Below are 19,643 nucleotides of genomic sequence, written 5' to 3'. Positions count from 1 at the left end.
TAACCCTGTGCTGTCCCTGTCCTGGGAGTGTTTGATGGGGACAGTGTAGAGAGAGCTTTACTCTGTATATAACCCTGTGCTGTCCCTGTCCTGGGAGTGTTTGATGGGGCTTAGTATAGAGGGAGCTTTACTCTGTATCTAACCCTGCTCTGTCCCTGGCCTGGGAGTCTTTGATGGGGGTCGGTTTATAGGGAGCTTTACTCTGTATCTAACCCCATGCTGTCTGTGTCCTGGGAGTGTTTGATGGGGACAGTGTAGAGGGAGCTTTACTCTGTATCTAACCCTGTTCTGTCCCTGCCCTGGGAGTGTTTGATGGGGGGATAGTGTAGAGGTATCTTTATTCGGCACCTAACCCTGTGCTGTTCCTGCCCTGGGAGTACTATGTAAGCCTCGAGTCAAAGTATTCAGCTTCAAAACTGACTGTATGGAACATTATCCAGGTATGTCGTGACCAATAAATCCAGGTCAAACTTAATTTAATCAATGAGAAACCCATGCTTTTACACAAAACTCTGAGCAAAATGGAATGTGTCACCATCATTTGCCACAAAATAACCCTCTTACTGAATCCCCATTTAACTACCACCAAGGCCACTCAGCTTCTATTGAGTTGAACTCAAGAGGTGAGGTGTGTGTGACCATGGAGAAACCGGAATCAATGGGTACCAGGGGACAAACGCTCCGGTGGTTGGAGTCATACCTGACACATAGGAAGATGGTCGTGGTTGCTGGAGGCCAATCATCTCAGATCCAGGACATCTCTGCAGGAGTTCCTCAGGGTGGTGTCCTAGGCCCAACCATCTTCAGCTGCTTCATCAATGACCTTCCCTCCATCAGAAGTGGGGATGTTCGCCGATGATTGCACAATGTTCAGCACCATTCGCAACTCCTCAGATGCTGAAACAGTCCAATCCAAATGCAACCCCATCTGAGCAATATCCAGACATGCGTTGACTAGTGGCAAGCAACATTTGCTCCACATAAGAGCCAGATAATTCATACCTCCAACAAGAAAATGATCTAATTATTGCCTCCTATATGTAACCATCACTGAATCTCCCACTGTTAACATCCTGGGGGTTACCATTGACCAGAAACTCAACTGGACTCACCACATAAACACAACGGCTACAAGAGCAGGTCAGAAGCTGGGAATCCTGCAGCGAGTAACTCCCCTCCTGACTCCTCAAAGCCTGTCCATCATCGACAAGGCATAAGTCAGGAGTGTGAACGAATAAATCCCACTTGCCTGGATGAGTGCAGCCCCAACAACACTCAAGGAGCTCGACACCATCCAGAACAAAGCAGCCTCGCATCCACAAACATCCACTCCCTCCACCAGCGACGCTCAGTAGCAGCAGTCTGTACTATCCACAAGATGCACTGCAGAAACTCACCAAAGATCCTGAGACAGCACCTGCCCAAACCCACAACCCCTTCCATCTAGAAGGACAAGGGCAGCAGATACATGGGAACACCGCCCTCCGAACCACTCCCCTTCCTGACTTGGAAATATATCGGCCGTTCCTTCAGTGTCGCTGGGTTAAAACCCTGGAACTCCCTCCCTAACAGCACTGTGTGGGTGTCCCTACACCACATGGGCTGCAATGGTTCAAGAAGGCAGCTCATCCCCACCTTCTCAATTTGGGACGGGCAAGAAATGCTGGGCTCAGCCAGAGATGCCCACACCTGGTGACAGAATAAATGTACCAAAATCAACGTTTCAATCTGTGGGAACCCACAGAATGGTTCTTGGTTTGAGTTCTAAGCCAGCAGAAGTGGGAGGAATAGTTTATGTGTTGAGTGAAGAATTGAAAAGAGAGGCCGATAAATAATTTTAATGGGGAAGATTGTTTGGGTCAGTGGAACCGATAAACAGATAAACTGCCTCCACGTGTAAACCAGGTTGTGTCAAATCTCTGACCAGCTGTGGGACTGTGAAAACCCATCATTCTGTCTCCCACAAACACAGAAACAGACCCTCTGCCATTCCCCGCCTTCCACAAGAGCCCGGTTTCAGGGGGTTAGCTCCCTGGATTGTGAAGGGTTGGCCAGCCCAAGACTGCCAGCTGGGAAAAGGTTCCCAGGATCCTCAGCTCCACGGCCAATGCCTTGTCTTTTGGCTGACATTTCATCGCCTATTGATTGACCCTTGACCAATCTGTCAGAGAAGCTGATTCATGGGCAGGGCAGAGTGTAACTTGCTGGAAACAGGGCCAAGTGTTCCTCAGTAATTTCAGGGACATTGTCAGCAAACATATATAAGTACTCATATCTATGTACAAATCACATCCTTTAGACACCTCACCACAACCATGAAGTACCTGGGTCTGCTCCTCCTGGTCAGCCTGATGGCATTGGCCATGTCAGGTATGTAGCAGTGTGCTGTCCCACTCACTCCCTGATGGTAGACAGTTTTTTAATGTCATTCCTGCTCTAGCAGTCTCTGGGCAGATATCCATGTGTCCAGTGTAGACCATGGACAGAGTTCATAGCCTCTGGGCCGATATCTGTGTGTCCAGTGTTGACCATGGACAGAGCTCGTAGTGTAGACCATGCACAGAGCTCACAGCCTCTGGACCGAGCTCTGTTACGTCAGGAAGGATATCAAACTTTGGAGACGGTGTAGAGGAAATTTACCTGAATTGTTCCAGGAGGGAATGGTAAAGCTGGGGGCAGTGTCGGAGCTGAGAAGGTGAAGGGGAGATTTAAATGACACGCTCAGAATTATGAGGCTGGGGCCAATGAGGAAAAAGTGTCTCCACTGGCAGGAAGGCTGGTAACCAAAGGAGATGAATTTGGCAAATTTGCAAAGATAGCAAAAGGGAGATTTGGAGAATGTAGATCCCACAGTGGATTACTGTGATCCAGGGATCATTCTCCGAGCAGGTGCTGGGAGCAGACTCATGATATTGTTTTGGATTGACCTTGGAGAGATTTCCACTGACCAGAAGTAGATTCCTAACCCAAATATCCTTCCGACAACCATCAAGCTCAATGCAAAGACTTCACTCATGGAGAGAGAGAGCAGTTAGAGAAGCTGATTTTTTTTTGTGGAGAGCAGAAAGCTCTTTGGAAATTTAATCAAGACCTTCAAAATTCTGAGCGTTTGTGGGGGTAATGAGAAGAATTTTTTCCACTAGCACAAGGGTCAGTCAGAGATGCGAGACATACATTTTTAACAGTCTTTGGGATCTCCTTATGTTGCCCTGCTCTGAGATGTGATCATTATTTAGACCAAAAAGTGAAAAATTTCCCAGTTCATACCTCAACAGTACGGTTAAGCATTTGCTGAGCCCTTGTCTTCTAATATAGACATAGCACATAGAACAGTGCAGCACAGGAACAGGCCCTTCGGCCCACGATGTTGTGCCAAAAATGACGCCAAATTAACCTAATCCCTTCTGCCTGCCTTTGGTCCATATCCTTCCATACCTTGTATATTCATGTGCTTATGTAAAACTCCCTTAAATGTTCCTATTGTATCTGCCTCGCCCACGACCCCTGGCAGCGCGTCCCTGACCCCTACCATTCTCTGTGTAAAAAACTTGCCCCACACATCTCCTTTGAACTTTTCCCCTCGCACGTTAAATGCATGCCCCTTCGTGTTAAACATTTCAACTCTGGGAAAAAGACGCTGACCATCAACCCTATCTATTCATTTCGTAATTTTATAAGCTTCTATCAAGCCTTCCCTCAGCCTCCTCTGCTCCAGAGAAAACAATCTGAGTTTTTCTAGCCTCTCTTTATAACTCATATTCACTAATCCAGGCAACATCCTGGTAAACCTCTTCTGCCCCCTCTCCAAAGCCTCCACATCCTTCCTGTAATGTGGAGACCAGGCCTAACTAAGGGCCTACAGAGCTGCAACATGACTTCCTGACTCTACTACTCAATTCCCTGACCAAAAAAGGCAAGCATGCCATGCACCTTCTTTGCCACCCTATCTACTTGTGTGGCCACTTCTAGGGAGTTGTGAATGAATTAACTGTCAAACCAATTGTGTTGTAATTGTGAGATAACAAGGTGTAGAGCTGGATGAACACAGCAGGCCAAGCAGCATCAGAGGAGCAGGAAGGCTGACGTTTCGGGCCCAGACCCTTCTTCAGAAATGGGGGAGGGGAAGGGGGGTTCTGAAATAAATAGGGAGAGAGGGGGAGACGGATAGAAGATGGATAGAGGAGAAGATAGATGGGGAGGAGACAGACCGGTCAAAGAGGCGGGGATGGAGCCAGTAAGAGTGAGTGTCGGTGGGGAGTTAGGGAGGAGATAGATCAGTCCAGGGAGGATGGACAGGTCAAGGGGGCAGGATGAGGTTAGTAGGTAGGAGATGGGGGTAGGGCTTGAGGTGGGAGGAGGGGATAGGTGGGAGGAAGGACAGGTTAGGGAGGCGGGGACGAGCTGGACTGGTTTTGGAGTGCGGTAGCGGGAGGGGAGATTTTGAAGCTTGTGAAGTCCACATTGATACCATTGGGCTGCAGGGTTCCCAAGCGGAATATGAGTTGATGTTCCTGCAACCTTCAGGTAGCATCATTGTGGCATTGCAGGAGGCCCAGGATGGACATGTCGTCTGAGGAATGGGAGGGGGAGTTGAAATGGTTCGCGACTGGGAGGTGCAGTTGTTTAGTGCGAACCGAGCGTAGGTGTTCTGCAAAGCGGTCCCCAAGCCTCCGCTTGGTTTCCCCGATGTAGAGGAGGCCACAACGGGAACAGCAGATGCAGTATACCACATTGGCAGATGTGCAGGTGAACATCTGCTTGATGTAGAAAGTCTTCTTGGGGCCTGGGATGGGGGTGAGGGAGGAGGTGTAGGGGCAGGTGTAGCACTTCCTGCGGTTGCAGGGAAAAGTGCCGGGTGTGGTGGGGCTGGAGGGGAGTGTGGAGCGGACAAGGGAGTCACAGAGAGGGTAGTCCCTCCAGAAAGCAGATAAGGGTGGGGAGGGAAAAATGTCTTTGGTGGTAGGGGTCGGATTGCAGATGGCGGAAGTATCGGAGGATGATGTGTTGGATCCAGAGGTTGGTGGGGTGGTACGTGAGGAGGAGGGGGATTCTGTTTTGGTTGTTATTGCTGGGAGGGGGTGTGAGGGAGGAGTTGCGGGAAATGCGGGAGACACGGTCGAGGGCATTCTCGACCCTGGGGGGGGGGGGGGGGGGGGGGGGGGGCAAGTTGCGGTCCATGAAAAACGAGGACATCTGAGATGTACGGGAGTGGAATGCCTCATCCTGGGAGCAGATGCGGCGGAGGCAAAGGAATTGGGAATAGGGGATGGCATTTTTGCAGGAAGGTGGGTGGGAGGAGGTGTATTCTAGGTAGCTGTGGGAGTCGGTGGGCTTGAAATGGATATCGGTTTCTAGGTGGTTGCCGGAGATGGAGACAGAGAGGTCGAGGAAGGAGAGAGAGGTATTAGAGATGGTCCAGGTGAACTTAAGTTTGGGGTGGAAGGTGTTGGTGAAGTGGATGAACTGTTTGAGCTCCTCGTGGTAGCACAAGGCGGCGCCGATATAGTCATCAATGTAACGGAGGAAGAGGTGGGGTTTAGGGCCAGTGTAGGTACGGAACCCCTATTCCCAATTCCTTCGCCTCCGCCGATCTGCAGGAACCCTGCAGCCCAGTGGTATCAATGTGGACTTCACAAGCTTAAGAATCTCCCCTCCCTCTACCGCTTCCCAAAACCAGCCCAGCTCATCCCCGCCTCCCTAACCTGTCCTTCCTCCCACCTATCCCCTCCTCCCACCTCAAGCCCCACCCCCATCTCCTCCCTACTAGCCTCATCCCGCCCCCTTGACCCGTCCCTCCTCCCTGGACTGGCCTATCTCCTCCCTACCTCCCCACCTACACTCACCTTTACTGGCTCCATCCCCGCCTCTTCTGACCTGTCTGTCTCCTCTCCACCTATCCTCTCCTCTATCCATCTTCTATCCACCTCCCCCTCTCTCCCTATTTATTTCAGAACCCCCTTCCCCTCCCCCATTTCTGAAGAAGGGTCTGGGCCCGAAACGTCAGCCTTCCTGCTCCTCTGATGCTGCTTGGCCTGCTGTGTTCATCCAGCTCTACACCTTGTTATCTCAGATTCTCCAGCATCTGCAGTTCCTACTATCTCTGTGTTTTAATTGTAGCTTCCTCATTCATTCTCCAAGGATAAGGCTCACAAAAACTAATCTGATTTTTCAACAGGTTCACGTCATTCCAGCTAAGGTATTGTCATTAATTTTGGAGGTGGCTTTTCCCAAGGTAAACAAGGATAGGGAGACAGTGTGCTGATATCTATTAATGGAAGCAAAACTCAAATCCTTTCACCGTGCCATAACTCTGCACGTGGACTTCACAAGCTTAAGAATCTCCCCTCCCCCTACCGCTTCCCAAAACCAGCCCAGCTCATCCCTGCCTCCCTAACCTGTCCTTCCTCCCACCTATCCCCTCCTCCCACCTCAAGCCCCACCTCTGTGCTTTTGGTGCTAATTACTTATAAAGCTGCAACATGACTCTTGTCTTCAATTCCCCGAACAGTAAAGGCTAACATGCCTTCTGTACCACCCTATTTACTTGTGTGGCCAGTTTCAGAGGGCTATGGACTTGAACCCCAAGATCCCTCTGTACACCAAAGCTGTTCAGGGTCCTGTTGTTAACTGTATATTTTTCCTCCCCATTTGATCTAGAATTCTCATGTTTTTTCCCTTGTAATAACACAGAGGAGATTGTCAGATAACTCTGATGTTATATGCCCTGAAAGTGAATGGTTTTACCAAACAACTTAGGCAAGGGAACTATAATGCTTGCATCTGGATGGGTATATGAATAGGAAGGGTTTAGAGGGATATGGGCCAAATGCTGGCAAATGGGACGGGATTAATTTAGGATATCTGGTGTATGGACAACTTGGAGCAAAGAGCCTGTTTCTGTGCTGAACAGTTCTTTGACTATGAACCTTAAAGGCAATGAAGATGAGAAGATTTAAGTCATTCCTCACTTGGTGAAAACAGAAGTGAATAATTATTTCACAAGCAAAAGACGAGTATTAAATGAGAGGATGCAGAGTTAGATCAGCTGAAGTGGAATGAGAATGAATAGTTATGCTTAGTTAATGCCAGCATTAGCTCTCAATGTAATACTCACTGTAGTTATTAAACTAATTGTTTCAAAGACATGCCACATGATTTTCTGCAGAAAATGCAAATGCACATCTTTTTTTCTCCATAGGGCATCGTCATTCTGATTATGGTAACTATTTTTCCGCAGAAAATATATTGTTAATTTTAGCAAATCTTAATTTGTAGAAACAAAGATGCAGACACTGTACATTGAGAGAACTTTTCTGGGGGGTTGAGTGCCTTTGCGCTTTGCTCACAGATCTGGCCCAATAGAAAAATATAATGTGTCCATCGATGCAATCTGTTCTGCAAGGGATTGGGCGGGTCTCAGGCTTTACCGGCTGTCTGTGTCCTGCCTTGAGATGCGGTCGTTAACCAGTTCAAATTCACTCAGATTTTTTTTTTCCACAATATGTGTCCATATTCCTGGAAAGAAAGTGTTCAAACAACGATAAGAAGGAAGAAAAACAGCAAGGGGAGGTCATGTTGCGGCTGTACAGGACATTGGTTAGGCCACTTTTGGAATACTGTATTCAATTCTGGTCTTCCTGTTATAGGAAAGCTGTTTTTAAAGGGTGCAGAAAAGTTTTGTAAGGATGTTGCTGGGGTTGGAGGGTTTGAGCTATAGGGAGAGGCTGAATAGGCTGGGACTATTTTCCCTGGAGCATCGGAGGCTGAGGAGTGACCTTATAGAGATCTATAAAATTGTGAGGGATATAGATAGGGTAAATAGCCAAAGTCTTTTTCCCCAGGGTAGGGGAGTCTAAAAATAGAGGGCATAGGTTTAAAGTGAGAGGGAAAAGAATTAAAAGGGACCTAAGGGGCGACTTTTTCACACAGAGGATGGTGCGTGTGTGGAATGAGCTGCCAGAGGAAGTGGTGGAGGCATTTTAAAAGGCATCTGGATGGGGACATGAATAGGAAGCATTTAGAGCGATATGGGCCAAATGCTGGCAAATGGGACCAGGCTAATTTAGGATATCTGGTTGGCATGGACGAGTTGGACCGAAGGGTCAGCTTTGGTACTGTACAGCTCTATAATTATACGACTCTTATTAATTAAGGTGAGCATTACAGAGAAGCAGAAAGAAGACGATTCATCAGGGTAACAGACAATGTCAACTTGTACTTTGTCATTTGGCTGTACTGCATTCACTGTTCCCAATCACTGTCCTTTACATGGGTCAATTAAAGGTCGGGTGTCTGCTTTGCAGGATGCGTTCGTCTAGTCTGTAGACACAACCCAACCTTCCAAGTGCTTGCCTTTTGACGCACCACCTAGATGTCATGGTCACATTTCTGTCCCAGGCCTGCCACAGTGTTGTAGGGAATCCTCATGGAAGAGCAGTGCATTACATTCCACTGAGGAACTTAACAGCTTTGTCAGTCACTGAGCCATTGTAGTGCCAAAGAAAGTGACTGCCCATTGATCCTGAGCCAGTTCGTCAAATGAGCATCAAGGCAGTGCGCTAATCTCCTGCTTTTACCCATAATCCTTCTGCACTATTTCTATCCAAATAATCATCAGCTTCAACAACTTCAAGCCATGAACTGTGCTGCCTGTTTTATTCCAACTCCGCTTCTTACCCTGTTGTTTCCCCCCAACCCTAACACCTAAATCCTAACCCTAACCCTTACCTTGACCCTAACCCTAACGCTAACCCTGACCCCAGTCCTACCCCCTAAAATATCCTGTTGTCCCCCCAAACCCTAACCCCTAAATCCAAACCATAACCCCGACGCTATCACTATCTCCCTCAACCCCTAACCCCTAAGCCTAAACCTAGCCCAAACACTAACCCTAACTGCCAACATCTAAAACACAACCTTAACCCTGACCCTAACCCTAGCCCTAACCTAAATTCTAACCCTAACCCTAACCTTAACCCTGACCCTAACATTAACCCTAACCTAAAACCTAACCCTAAATCTAAAGCTAAACCTAACTCTAACCCTAATCCTAACCCTAATCCCCAACCCCAACTGTAGACCTAATCACCAACCCTAACCCTAACCCTAATCCCTAAAGCTAAACCTAACCCTAATGCCCAACCATAAAAAATCCTAACCTTAAACCTAACCATAATCTTAAGTCTAACCTTAACACTAACCCTAATTCTGAGTTTGACCCTAACCCCCAAGACTAACTCTGGCCCTAAACCTGACCCTAAACCTCACCTTAACCTTAACCTTAGACCTAACCCTAATCCCAATCCTAACCGTAACTCTAACCCAAACCCTAACCCTAACACGAACCCCAACCCTAACCCTAAACCTAATCCTAATCTTAGGCCTAACTCTAACCCTAACCCTAACCCTAACTCAGTTTCGTAGTTATGCATTAATAGGACTGACCTACATTTTGTTATTAATACCTGTTATGTTCAATTAATCTGGATCAGCTTTCCTCTCTATAACAACTACTGCTCCCTTTGACTTTCGTTTTATGGCACTTGCAGCCTCCTTCCCCTGTGACCTTCACTTCTGTTCCGCTTGCTCCACCCACCCCAACCTAATTCCGTTCGCATCACTTTTACACCTCTCCCTTTGGGTCCGAAGAAGGGTCATTGGACTTGCAACATTGACCCTGTCTCTCTCTCAGCAGATGGTGTCAGGCTCTGTTGAGTTTCTCTGGCACGTTTTGCTCCTATTTTCGGGTAGAATTTATTCGGTGAGAGAAAAGGTATAAAATATTGCCAAAATGGTATTGCTCAGTGCAGTCTCTCAGATAAACATTCCAAATATAAAGTGGGTGTTGAAGCTGAGTGATTTGGAGAGACATGTCTACATAATGATTGAAGATGGGAGGGCAAGTTAGGAAAAGAGTTTAATAAAGCGTGTAAGCTTTAGTAATAGAGGCATAAGAGCAAGGAGATGATACTGAAGATGTATTTAACCCTGGCTCAGCCACTGCTCAAATATTGCAACCAATTCTTGGCACCAGACTATAGAAAGATATGAAGGCATTAGAGAGAGAGAGATAGATAGAGAGTGCAGAGAAGGTTCATAAGAATGGTTCCAGAGATAGATCTGAGATCTTGGAAAAAAGGAATGTTGAAAGGAAATCTGATTCAACAGTAGATAGGGAAAAATGGATCCTACCAATGAATGGCAAATGGGAGGACACAGATTTGAAGATATTTGTTAAAATTGAAGCTAAGTCGATAAGACAAAATATGTTTTTGCCTAGCGAGTGCTTAGGATCTGGAATTCACTGCTTGAGCACATGGTGGAGGCAGGCTCAAATGAAGCATTTGATGAAGAATGAGAAGGTTACCAAAAAAGGTGTTGGAGAAAGGGGGAAAACAACACTGAGGGAGTCGCTCATTCAGAGAGCCCAGGTATGACGGGCCAAATGGCCTCTATCATTTCTGTGATTCTGAGGCTGAGGGTCTTAACATTGAGACAGGGTGCCTGACTGTTTATCATGTGGGACCAGTCCAGTTTAGGAAACCTGGTCAGCATGGACGAGTTGGGCCGAAGGGCAGGTTTCCATACTCCACCATCCCATTCTGGCCTACATGTGACTCCAGACCAACAGCCAATGTCATTGGCTCCTAACGACCCTGTGTTATACAAATAGGGATGGACAAACCTGCTGACCTAACCGGTGATGCACACATCATTGCAAATAAACTTTAAAAATTCCTAATCTGTGGAAGAAATTAATTGTTGAACATTATGGCCGCTTAGAATCTGCTGAGTTTTGGACGTGAGGGATAATGATCATTTAATGATTGAAAGCACAACGTCTGTTCCCAATCTGCGCAAGGCTGAAGATATCAATTGTTGACCTGGTTGTGTTGGAAATGTAGATTCTCAATTCACACTCTCCTGAAAGTGTTAACACTAATCTGTTTGTTCCACAGAACACAATGATTATGATGAAGGTAGGCTCTTTAATTTTAGCGATCTCATTTCAGGTAAAGAGAGGGAGGCAAATGTGAATGCTCCCAATATTAACCAAAGACAATTCCCATCCAACACCAACACTTAGCACTAGAACAGTGACTGCCTTCGTTAAAAAGAATTAATTTGCATCAGTGACAACAAGGTGTAGAGCTGGATGAACACAACAGGCCAAGCAGCATCAGAGGAGCAGGAAAGCTGACGTTTCGGGTCTAGACCCTCAGTTCCCTGTTCTGGAGGTCACTATAGGCCAAGGACTAAATGTGACATTGGGAAGCAGGAAGCTCCACAGAAAACGACATTCCCTAATCCTGGTCAATGATTGGATATTCAGCTCACCCAATGAAAAGAGAGGGCAGCAAACTTCACATCCTACCCAGGAAACTCTCATCTCAATAGGATTAAGGAGAATCCAAAGGGATCCTACAAATACATTAAGGACAAAAGAGCAACTGGGGAGCGAATACGGCCCCTTAAAGATCAGCAAGGCTATCTATATGTGAGAGTGGAGTAGATGGAGCAGATACTAAAAGAGCATTTTGCATCGGTGTTTACTGTGGAGAAGGGTTTGGAGTCTACAGAACTTGGAGAGATAAATAACAACATCTTCAAAACTGTTGATATTACACAGGGGGAGGTGCTGAACATCTTAAAATGATTAAATATGGATAAACCCCCAGGACCTGATCAGGTGTATCCTAGAAATTTGTGGGAAGCTAGGGAAGTGAGTGCTGGGCTCCTTCCTGAGATATTTGGATCATCAAAAGCCACAGTTGAGAGGTACCGGAAGACTGGAGGTTGGCCGATATGGTGCCACTATTTAAGACAGATGGTAAGGAAAAGCCAGGGAACTACATACCCATGAGCCTGACATCAGTGGTGGGCAATTTGTCGGAGGGGATACTGAGGGGCAGGATTTACATGTATTTAGAAAGGCAAGGACTGATTAGCGACGGTCAGCATGGTTTTCTTTTGTGTGGGAAATCGTGGCTCACTAACTTGATTGAGTTTTTCGAAGAAGTAACGAAGAGGACTGATGAGGGCAGAGCAGTGGGCATGGTCTGCATGGACTTCATTCGACTGGTTAGCAAGGTTAGATCACATGCAACACAGGGAGAACTAGTCATTTGGATACAGAACTGGCTGGAACAAAGAGGCAGAGGGTAATGGTAGAGGGTTGTTCCAGACTGCAGTTTTGCGACCAGCGGTGTACCACAAGGATTGGTGCTGGGTCCACTGCTTTTTTGGCATTTATATAAATGATTTGGACGTGAGCATAGGAGGTATGGTTAGTAAATTTTCAGATGACACTGAAATTGGAGATATAGTAGACAGCGAAAACATTTACCTCAGAGTACAACAGGACCTTGATCAGATGGGCCAATGGGTCAAGGAGTGGCAGATGGAGTTTAACTTAGATAAAGGTGAGGTGCTGCGTTTTGGAAATGCACATCAGGGCAGGACTTACACACTTAATGGTAAGGCCCTGGGGAATGTTGCTGAACAAAGAGACCTTGGAGTGCAGGTTCATAATTCCTCGAAAGTGGAGTCACGGGTAGATAGGATAGTGAAGAAGGCGTTTGGTACGCTTGTCTTTATTGGTCAGTGCATTGAGTATAGGAGTTGGGAGGTCATGTTGCGGCTGTACAGGACATTGGTTAGGCCACTTTGGAATTGTGTGTTCAGTTCTGGTCTCCCTGCTGTAGGAAAGATGTTGTGAAACTTGAAAGGGTTCAGAAAAGATTTACAAGGATGTTACCAGGGTTGGAGGGTTTGAGCTATAGGGAGAGGCTGAATAGACTGGGGCTATTTTCCATGGAGCATTAGAGGCTGAGGGGTGACCTTCTAGAGGTTTGTAAGACCATGAGGGGAATGGATAGGGTAAATAAACAAGGTCTTTGCCCCAGAGTGGGGGAGTTCAAAACCAGGGGGCATAGGTTTAAGGTGAGAGGGGAAAGATTTAAAAGGGACTTGAGGTAACGGTTTCATCCAGAGGGTGGTGCGTGTATGAATGAGCTGCCAGAGGAGGTGGTGGAGGCTGGTACAATTACAACATATAGAAGGTACCTGGATGGGTTTATGAATAGGAAGGGTTTAGAGGGATACGGGCCAAATGATGGAAAATAGGACTAGATTAATTTAGGATATCTAGTTGGCATGGACAAGTTGGACCAAAGGGTCTGTTTGCATGCTGTACATCTCTATGACTGCATATCTCTCACACTGTGATTGCAATACAACTGGGAGGGCACAAGGAAGATTGGGACAAGGTGAGTCGGAAATCCCATCATTAACCATAGCCTTCCTTCATTAGCACCTTCCAATCTCTGAAGATGTCCATTCAAGCCACACCCCATCTATCTTCAATATATGTCATTGTTCCTTCAGAGCCTGTGGGCAAAAATATTAAAAACACTCTTAAAATCACATGAGACAGGAGTCAGTGTGCAAGTATCTCCTTGAGAGAGAGGGGAGATTGACAGACACCAGTTGGTGTACAGATATTACCCTGAGAAAGACGACAGAGAGACACCAGTCAGTGTATAATCCTTGAATATTGATCAATTTCAGTTTCAATTTGTTAAAGCAAAACCTCCCATGGTCATTTGGAAACATCTAGGGAGTAATGATCATTTAACGATTGAAAGATCAACATCTGTTCCTAATCCCTGCAAGGCTGAAGACATCAATTGTTGTCCTGATTGTGTTGGAAATGTAGATTCTCAATTCACACTCTCCTTAAAGTATTAACACTAATCTGTTTGTTCCACAGGATACGGTGATTACGATAAAGGTATAATCTTTAATTTTAGAGATCTCATTTCTGGGAAGTCAGATAAACGGCGGGAGAGAAATGGGAATGTTCTCAAAATCAGCCAAACACAATTCCCATCCAACACCAACCATGAGCACTAGGACAGTGACTGCCTGATTACAAAGAATTAGTTTACAACAGTTCCCTGTTCTGAAGGTCACTCCAGGTCAAGGATTAAATGTGACGTTGGGAAGCAGGAAGCTCCACAGAAAATGGCATTCCCTAATCCTGGTCAATGATTGGATATTCAGCTCAACCAATGAAAAGAGAGGGCAGCAATATTCATTTCCTACCCAGGAAACTCTCGTTTCTCACTTTGTGACTGCAATTCAACTGGGAGGGCACAAAGAGAATTGGGCAAGGTGACAGTGGGAAATCCCATCATTAATCACAGCCTTCCATCATTAGCATCTTCCAATCTCTGCAGATTTCTATTCAAGACACACACCATTCTATCTTCGAGATACATCACTTCCTGTGGCCAAAAATACTGAAAACATTCTTTAACGTCATCATTAGATACAAGTCAGTGAACAGATATCTCCCTGAGACACGAGTCAGTGTACAGATATTTCCCTGAGAGAGAGAGAGAGAGAGGACTGAGTGAAAACAGTCAGTGTACATGTATTTCCCTGAGAGAGAGAATGGAGTGAGAATCACTAGTCAGTGCACAGATATGTCCCTGAGAGAGAGTGAGGGGAGTGAGAGACCAGTCAGTGTACAGATATCTCCCTGAGAGAGTGAGGGGACTGAGAGACCCCAGTCCATGTACAGATATCTCCCTGAGAGAGAAATGGGTACTGAGAGTTGCCAGTCGGTATAAATACATTTCCCTGAGATATTGATCAATTTCAGTTTTGAATTGCTAAAGCAAAATCTCACACTGTCATTTGGAATCAGCCTGGGAGTAATGATCATTTAATGATTGAAACATCAACGTCTGTTCCTTATCTGTGCAGGGCTGAAGATATCAATTGTTGACCTGATTGCGTTGGACATATAGATTCTCCATTCACACTCTCCTGAAAGTGTTAACACTAATCTGTTTTGTTCCACAGGACACGGTGATTATGATACAGGTATGTCCTTTAATTTTAGAAATGTCATTTCTGGGAAGTCATGTAAAGACAGGGAGGGAAATGTGAATGTTCTCAACATCAGCCAAAGACAATTCCCATCCAACACCAACACTGAGCTCTAGGACATTGACTGCCTTCGTTAAAATGAATTAGTTTGCATCAGTGATAACAAGGTGTAGAGCTGGATGAACACAGCAGGCCAAGCAGCATCAGTGGAGCAGGAAGGCTGACGTTTCGGGCCTAGACCCTTCTTTAGAAAAGTTTGCATCAGTTCCCTGTTCTGGAGGTCACTCCAGGTCAAGGACTAAATCTGACATTGGGAAGCAGGAAGCTCCACAGAAGATGGCATTCCCTAATCCTGGTCAGTGATTGGATATTCAGCTCAACCAATGAAAAGAGAGGGCAGCAATATTCACATCCTACCCAGGAAACTCTTGCTTCTCACATTGTGACTGCAATTCAACTGCGAGGGGACATGGTGGTTTGGGACAAGGTGAAGTGGGAAATCCCACCATTAATCACAGCCTTGCTTAATTAGCATCTTCCAATCTCTGCAGGCTTCTATTCAAGGCACACATCATTCTATCTTTGAGATATATCCCCCTTCCTTCACTTCCTGTGGGTAAAAATACTAAAAACGCTCCCTAAGTAGTTCCATTAGATTCATGTTGGTGTGAAGATATGTCCCTGAGAGAAAGAGGTGGGGGACCACCAGAGATACACCACTCAGTGTATAGATGTCTCCCTGAGAGAGTGAGAGGGGACTGTAAGGCAACGGTTAGAGGACACATACCTCCCAGAGGTACTGATCAATTTCAGCTACAAATTGCTAGTGTAAAATCTCTTACACCCATTCAGAATCAGCTGAGGAGGTGTGTTGTAATGGTCATTTAATGATTGAAATATCAGCGCCAGTTCCTAATCTGTGCAAGGCTGAAGATATCAATTGTTGACCTGATTGTGTTGGAAATGTAGATTGTCAATTCACTCTCACCTGGAAGTGTTAACACTAATCTGTTTGTTCCACAGGATATGGTGATTACGGTAAAGGTATGTCCTTTAATTTTAGAGATCTCATTTCTGGGAAGTCAGATAAACGGCGGGAGAGAAATGGGAATGTTCTCAGTATCAGCCAAAGACAATTCCCATCCAACACCAACCATGAGCACTAGGACAGTGACTGCCTGGTTACAAAGAATTACTTTGTTCAGTTCCCTGTTCTGGAGGTCACTCCAGGTCAAGGATTAAATGTGACTTTGGGAAGCAGGAAGTTCCACAGAAAATGGCATTCCCTAATTTTATTTTATGTTCTATTCTTTTGTGGGGTGTAGGCGTCGTTGGCTGGGCCCAGCATTTCTTGCCCGTCCCTAGTTGCCCCTTGGGAAGGTGGTGGTGAGCTGCCTTCTTGAAATACTGCAATCCATCTGCTGTGAGTTGACCCACAATGCTATGAGGGAGGGAATTCCAGAATTTTGACCCAGCGACAGTGAAGGAACAACAATATATTTCCAAGTCAGGATGGTGAGTGACTTAGAGTTGAACCTGGAGGTGGCGGTGTTCCCATATGTCTGATGCCCTTGTCCTTCCAGATGGAAGTGATCGTGGGTTTGAAAGGTGCGTTCTGAGGATATTTGGTGAATTTCTGCAGTGCATTTTGTAGATGGTACACACTGCTGCTACTGAGCATTGGTGGTGGAGGGAGTGGATGTGATGCCAATCGAGTGGGGGATGCTTTGTCCTGGATGGTGTCGAGCTTCTTGAGTGTGTAGGAGCTGCACTCATCCAGACAAGTGGGGAGTATTCCATCACACTCCTGACTTGTGCCTTGTAGATGGTGGGACAGGCTTTGTAGAGTCAGGAGCTGAGTTACTCGCTGCAGGATTCCCAGCTTCTGGCCTGCTCTTGTAGCCACTGTGTTTATGTGGTGAGTCCAGTTAAGTTTCTGGTCAATGGTGACCCCCAGGATGTTGACAGTGGGGGATTCAGTGATGGTAACACCATTGAATGTCAAGGGGCGGTGGTTAGATTGTCTATTAAGGTGATGGTCATAGCCTGGCATTTGTGTGGCACGAATGTCATTTGCCACTTGTCAGCCCAAACCTGGATATTGCCCAGATCTTGTTGCATTAGGACACGGACTGTTTCAGTATCTGAGGAGTCGTGAATGGTGCTGAACATTGTGTGATCATCAGCGAACATCCCCACTTCTGTCCTTATGATGGAGGGGAGGTCATTGATGAAGCAGCAGAAGATGGTTGGGCCTAGGACACTACCCTGATGAACTCCTGCAGAGATGTCCTGGATCTGAGATGATTGGCCTCCAACAACCACGACCATCTTCCTACGTGTTAGGTAGGACTCCAACCAACGGAGAGTTTGCCCCCTGATGCCCATTGATTCCAGTTTTGCCAGGGCCCCTTGATGCCACACTCGGTCGAATGCAGCCTTGATATCAAGGGCTGTCACTCCCACCTCACCTCTGGAATTCAGCTGTTTTGCCCATGTTTGAACCAAAGCTGTAATGAGGTCAGGAGCTGAGTGGCCCTGGAGGAACCCAAACTGGGCGTCACTGAGCAGGTTATTGCTGAGCAGGTGCTGCTTGATAGCGCTGTTACTGACACCTTCCATCACTTTACTGATGATCGAGAGTAGACTGATGGGGCAGTAATTGGCCGGGTTGGATTTGTCCTGCTGTGTACAGGACATACTTGGGCAATTTTCCACATTGTTGGGTTGATACCAGTGTTGTAACTGTACTGGAACAGCTTGACTTGGGGAGTGGCAAGTTCTGAAGCACAAGTCTTCGTACTGTTGCTGGAATGTTGTCAGGGCCTGTAGCCTTTGCAGTATCCAGTGTCTCCAACCATTTCTTGATATCACATGGAGTGAATTGAATTGGCTGAAGACTGGTATCTGTAATGCTGGGGAGCACTGGAGGAGGCCGAGATGGATCATCTACTCGGCGCTTCTGTCTGAAGATTGCTGCGAGAGCTTCAGCCTTATCTTTTGCTCTGATGTGCTGGGCTCTTCCATCATTGAGGATGGGGATATTTGTGGAGCCTCTTCCTCCAGTGAGTTGTTTAATTGTCCACCACCATTCACGACTGGATGTGGCAGGACTGCAGAGCTTAGATCTGATCCATTGGATGTGGGATCACTTCGCTCTATCACTTGCTGCTTTCGCTGTTTGGTGTGCAAGTAGTCCTGTTTGGTGGCTTCACCAGGTTGATACCTCACCTTCATGTATGCCTAGTGCTGCTCCTGGCATGCCCTCCTGCAATCTTCATTGAACCATGGTTGATCCCCTGGTTTGACGGTAATGGTTGGGTGGGGGATATGCCGGGCCATGAGGTTACAGATTGTGCTGGAGTACAATTTTGCTGCTGTTGATGGCCCACAGCGCCTCATGGATGCCCAGTCTTGAGTTGCTAGATCTGTCTGAAGTCTGTTCCATTTAGCACGTTGACAGTGTCACACAACATGAGGGAAATTATTCTCAATGTGAAGGCGGGACTTCGTCTCCACAAGGACTGTGCAATGGTCACTCTTATCGATACTGTCATGGACAGATGCAACTGCAGCTGGCAGATTATTAAGGATGAGGTCAAGTATGTTTTTCCCTCTTGTTGGTTCCCTCACCACCTGCCGCAAACCCAATCTCGCAGCTATGTCCTTTAGGACCCAACCAGCTCGATCATGTAGTACTGCTGCCGAGAAACTCTTGATGGTGGACATTGAAATGCCCCACCCAGAGTACATCTTGTGCCCTTGCCATCCTCAGTGCTTCCTCTAAGTGTTGTTCAACATTGAGGAGTACTGATTCATCAGTTGAGGGAGGACGGTATGTGGTAATCAGCAGGAGGTTTCCTTGCCCATGTTTGACCTGAAGCCATGAGACGTCATGAGATCCAGAGTCAATGTTGAGGATTCCAAGAACAAATCCCTCCCAACTGTATACTACCAGTCAATGATTGGATATTCAGCTCACCCAGCGAAAAGAAAGGGCAGCAAATTTCACATCCTACCCAGAATGTCAACTGTCAATTCACACTCACCTGAAAGTGTTAACACTAATCTGTTTGTTCCGCAGGATACGGTGATTATGATAAAGGTATGTCCTTTAATTTTAGAGATCTCATTTCTGGGAAGTCAGATAAGACAGGGAGAGAAATATGAATGTTCTCAGTATTAGCCAAAGACAATTCCCATCCAACACCAACACTGAGATCTAGGACATTGACTGCCTTTGTTAAAAAGAATTATTTTGCATCAGTTTCCTGTTCTGGAGGTCACTCCAGGTCAAGGACATTGGGAAGCAGGAAGCTCCAAATAAAATGGTATTCTCTAATCCTGGTCAATGATTGGATATTCAGCTCACCCAATGAAAAGAGAGGACAGCAATATTCACATCCTACCCAGGAAACTCTTGCCTCTCACTTTGTGACTGCAATTCAACTGGAAGGGCACAAGGAGGTTTGGGACAAGGTGACAGTGGGAAATCTCATCATTAATCATAGCCTTCATTCATTAGCACCTTCCAATCTCTGCAGATTTCCATTGAAGACGCACACCATCCTATCTTTGAGATACACCACCCTTCCTTCACTTCCTGTGGGTAAAAATACTAAATAATCCTCCGTTATAACACTGAGAGACACCAGACAGTGTACAGATATCTCCCTGAGAGAGAGGGGACTGAGACACCAGTCAGTGTACAGATATCTCCCTGAGAGAGAGGGGACTGAGACACC

At 46.3% G+C, this 19,643-nt stretch overlaps 1 protein-coding gene across 2 annotated transcripts in view; it reads right to left on the bottom strand.

Moving 5' to 3' along the window:
* Positions 1-6,823: 6,823 nt before the first annotated feature.
* The window catches only part of med11 (mediator complex subunit 11), a 64,315-nt gene continuing 51,495 nt past the window's right edge, over positions 6,824-19,643 (bottom strand). Inside the window, exon 4 of one of the 2 annotated variants that reach the window (XM_048620175.1) lies at positions 6,824-7,515. In XM_048620175.1, the coding sequence (XP_048476132.1) occupies positions 7,424-7,515 (92 nt within the window). In that variant the 3' untranslated portion in view covers positions 6,824-7,423. Of the gene's footprint in view, positions 7,516-13,324; positions 13,390-19,643 lie in introns of those variants that run through there. The other variant, XM_048620176.1, reaches the window with a different exon arrangement.

Source organism: Rhincodon typus, chromosome 45, assembly GCF_021869965.1.
Source record: "Rhincodon typus isolate 14 chromosome 45, sRhiTyp1.1, whole genome shotgun sequence".
NCBI classification, from domain to species: domain Eukaryota; kingdom Metazoa; phylum Chordata; class Chondrichthyes; order Orectolobiformes; family Rhincodontidae; genus Rhincodon; species Rhincodon typus.
The sequence above is the reverse complement of the archived record's forward strand: the minus strand, read 5'-3'. Positions and strand labels throughout refer to the sequence as shown.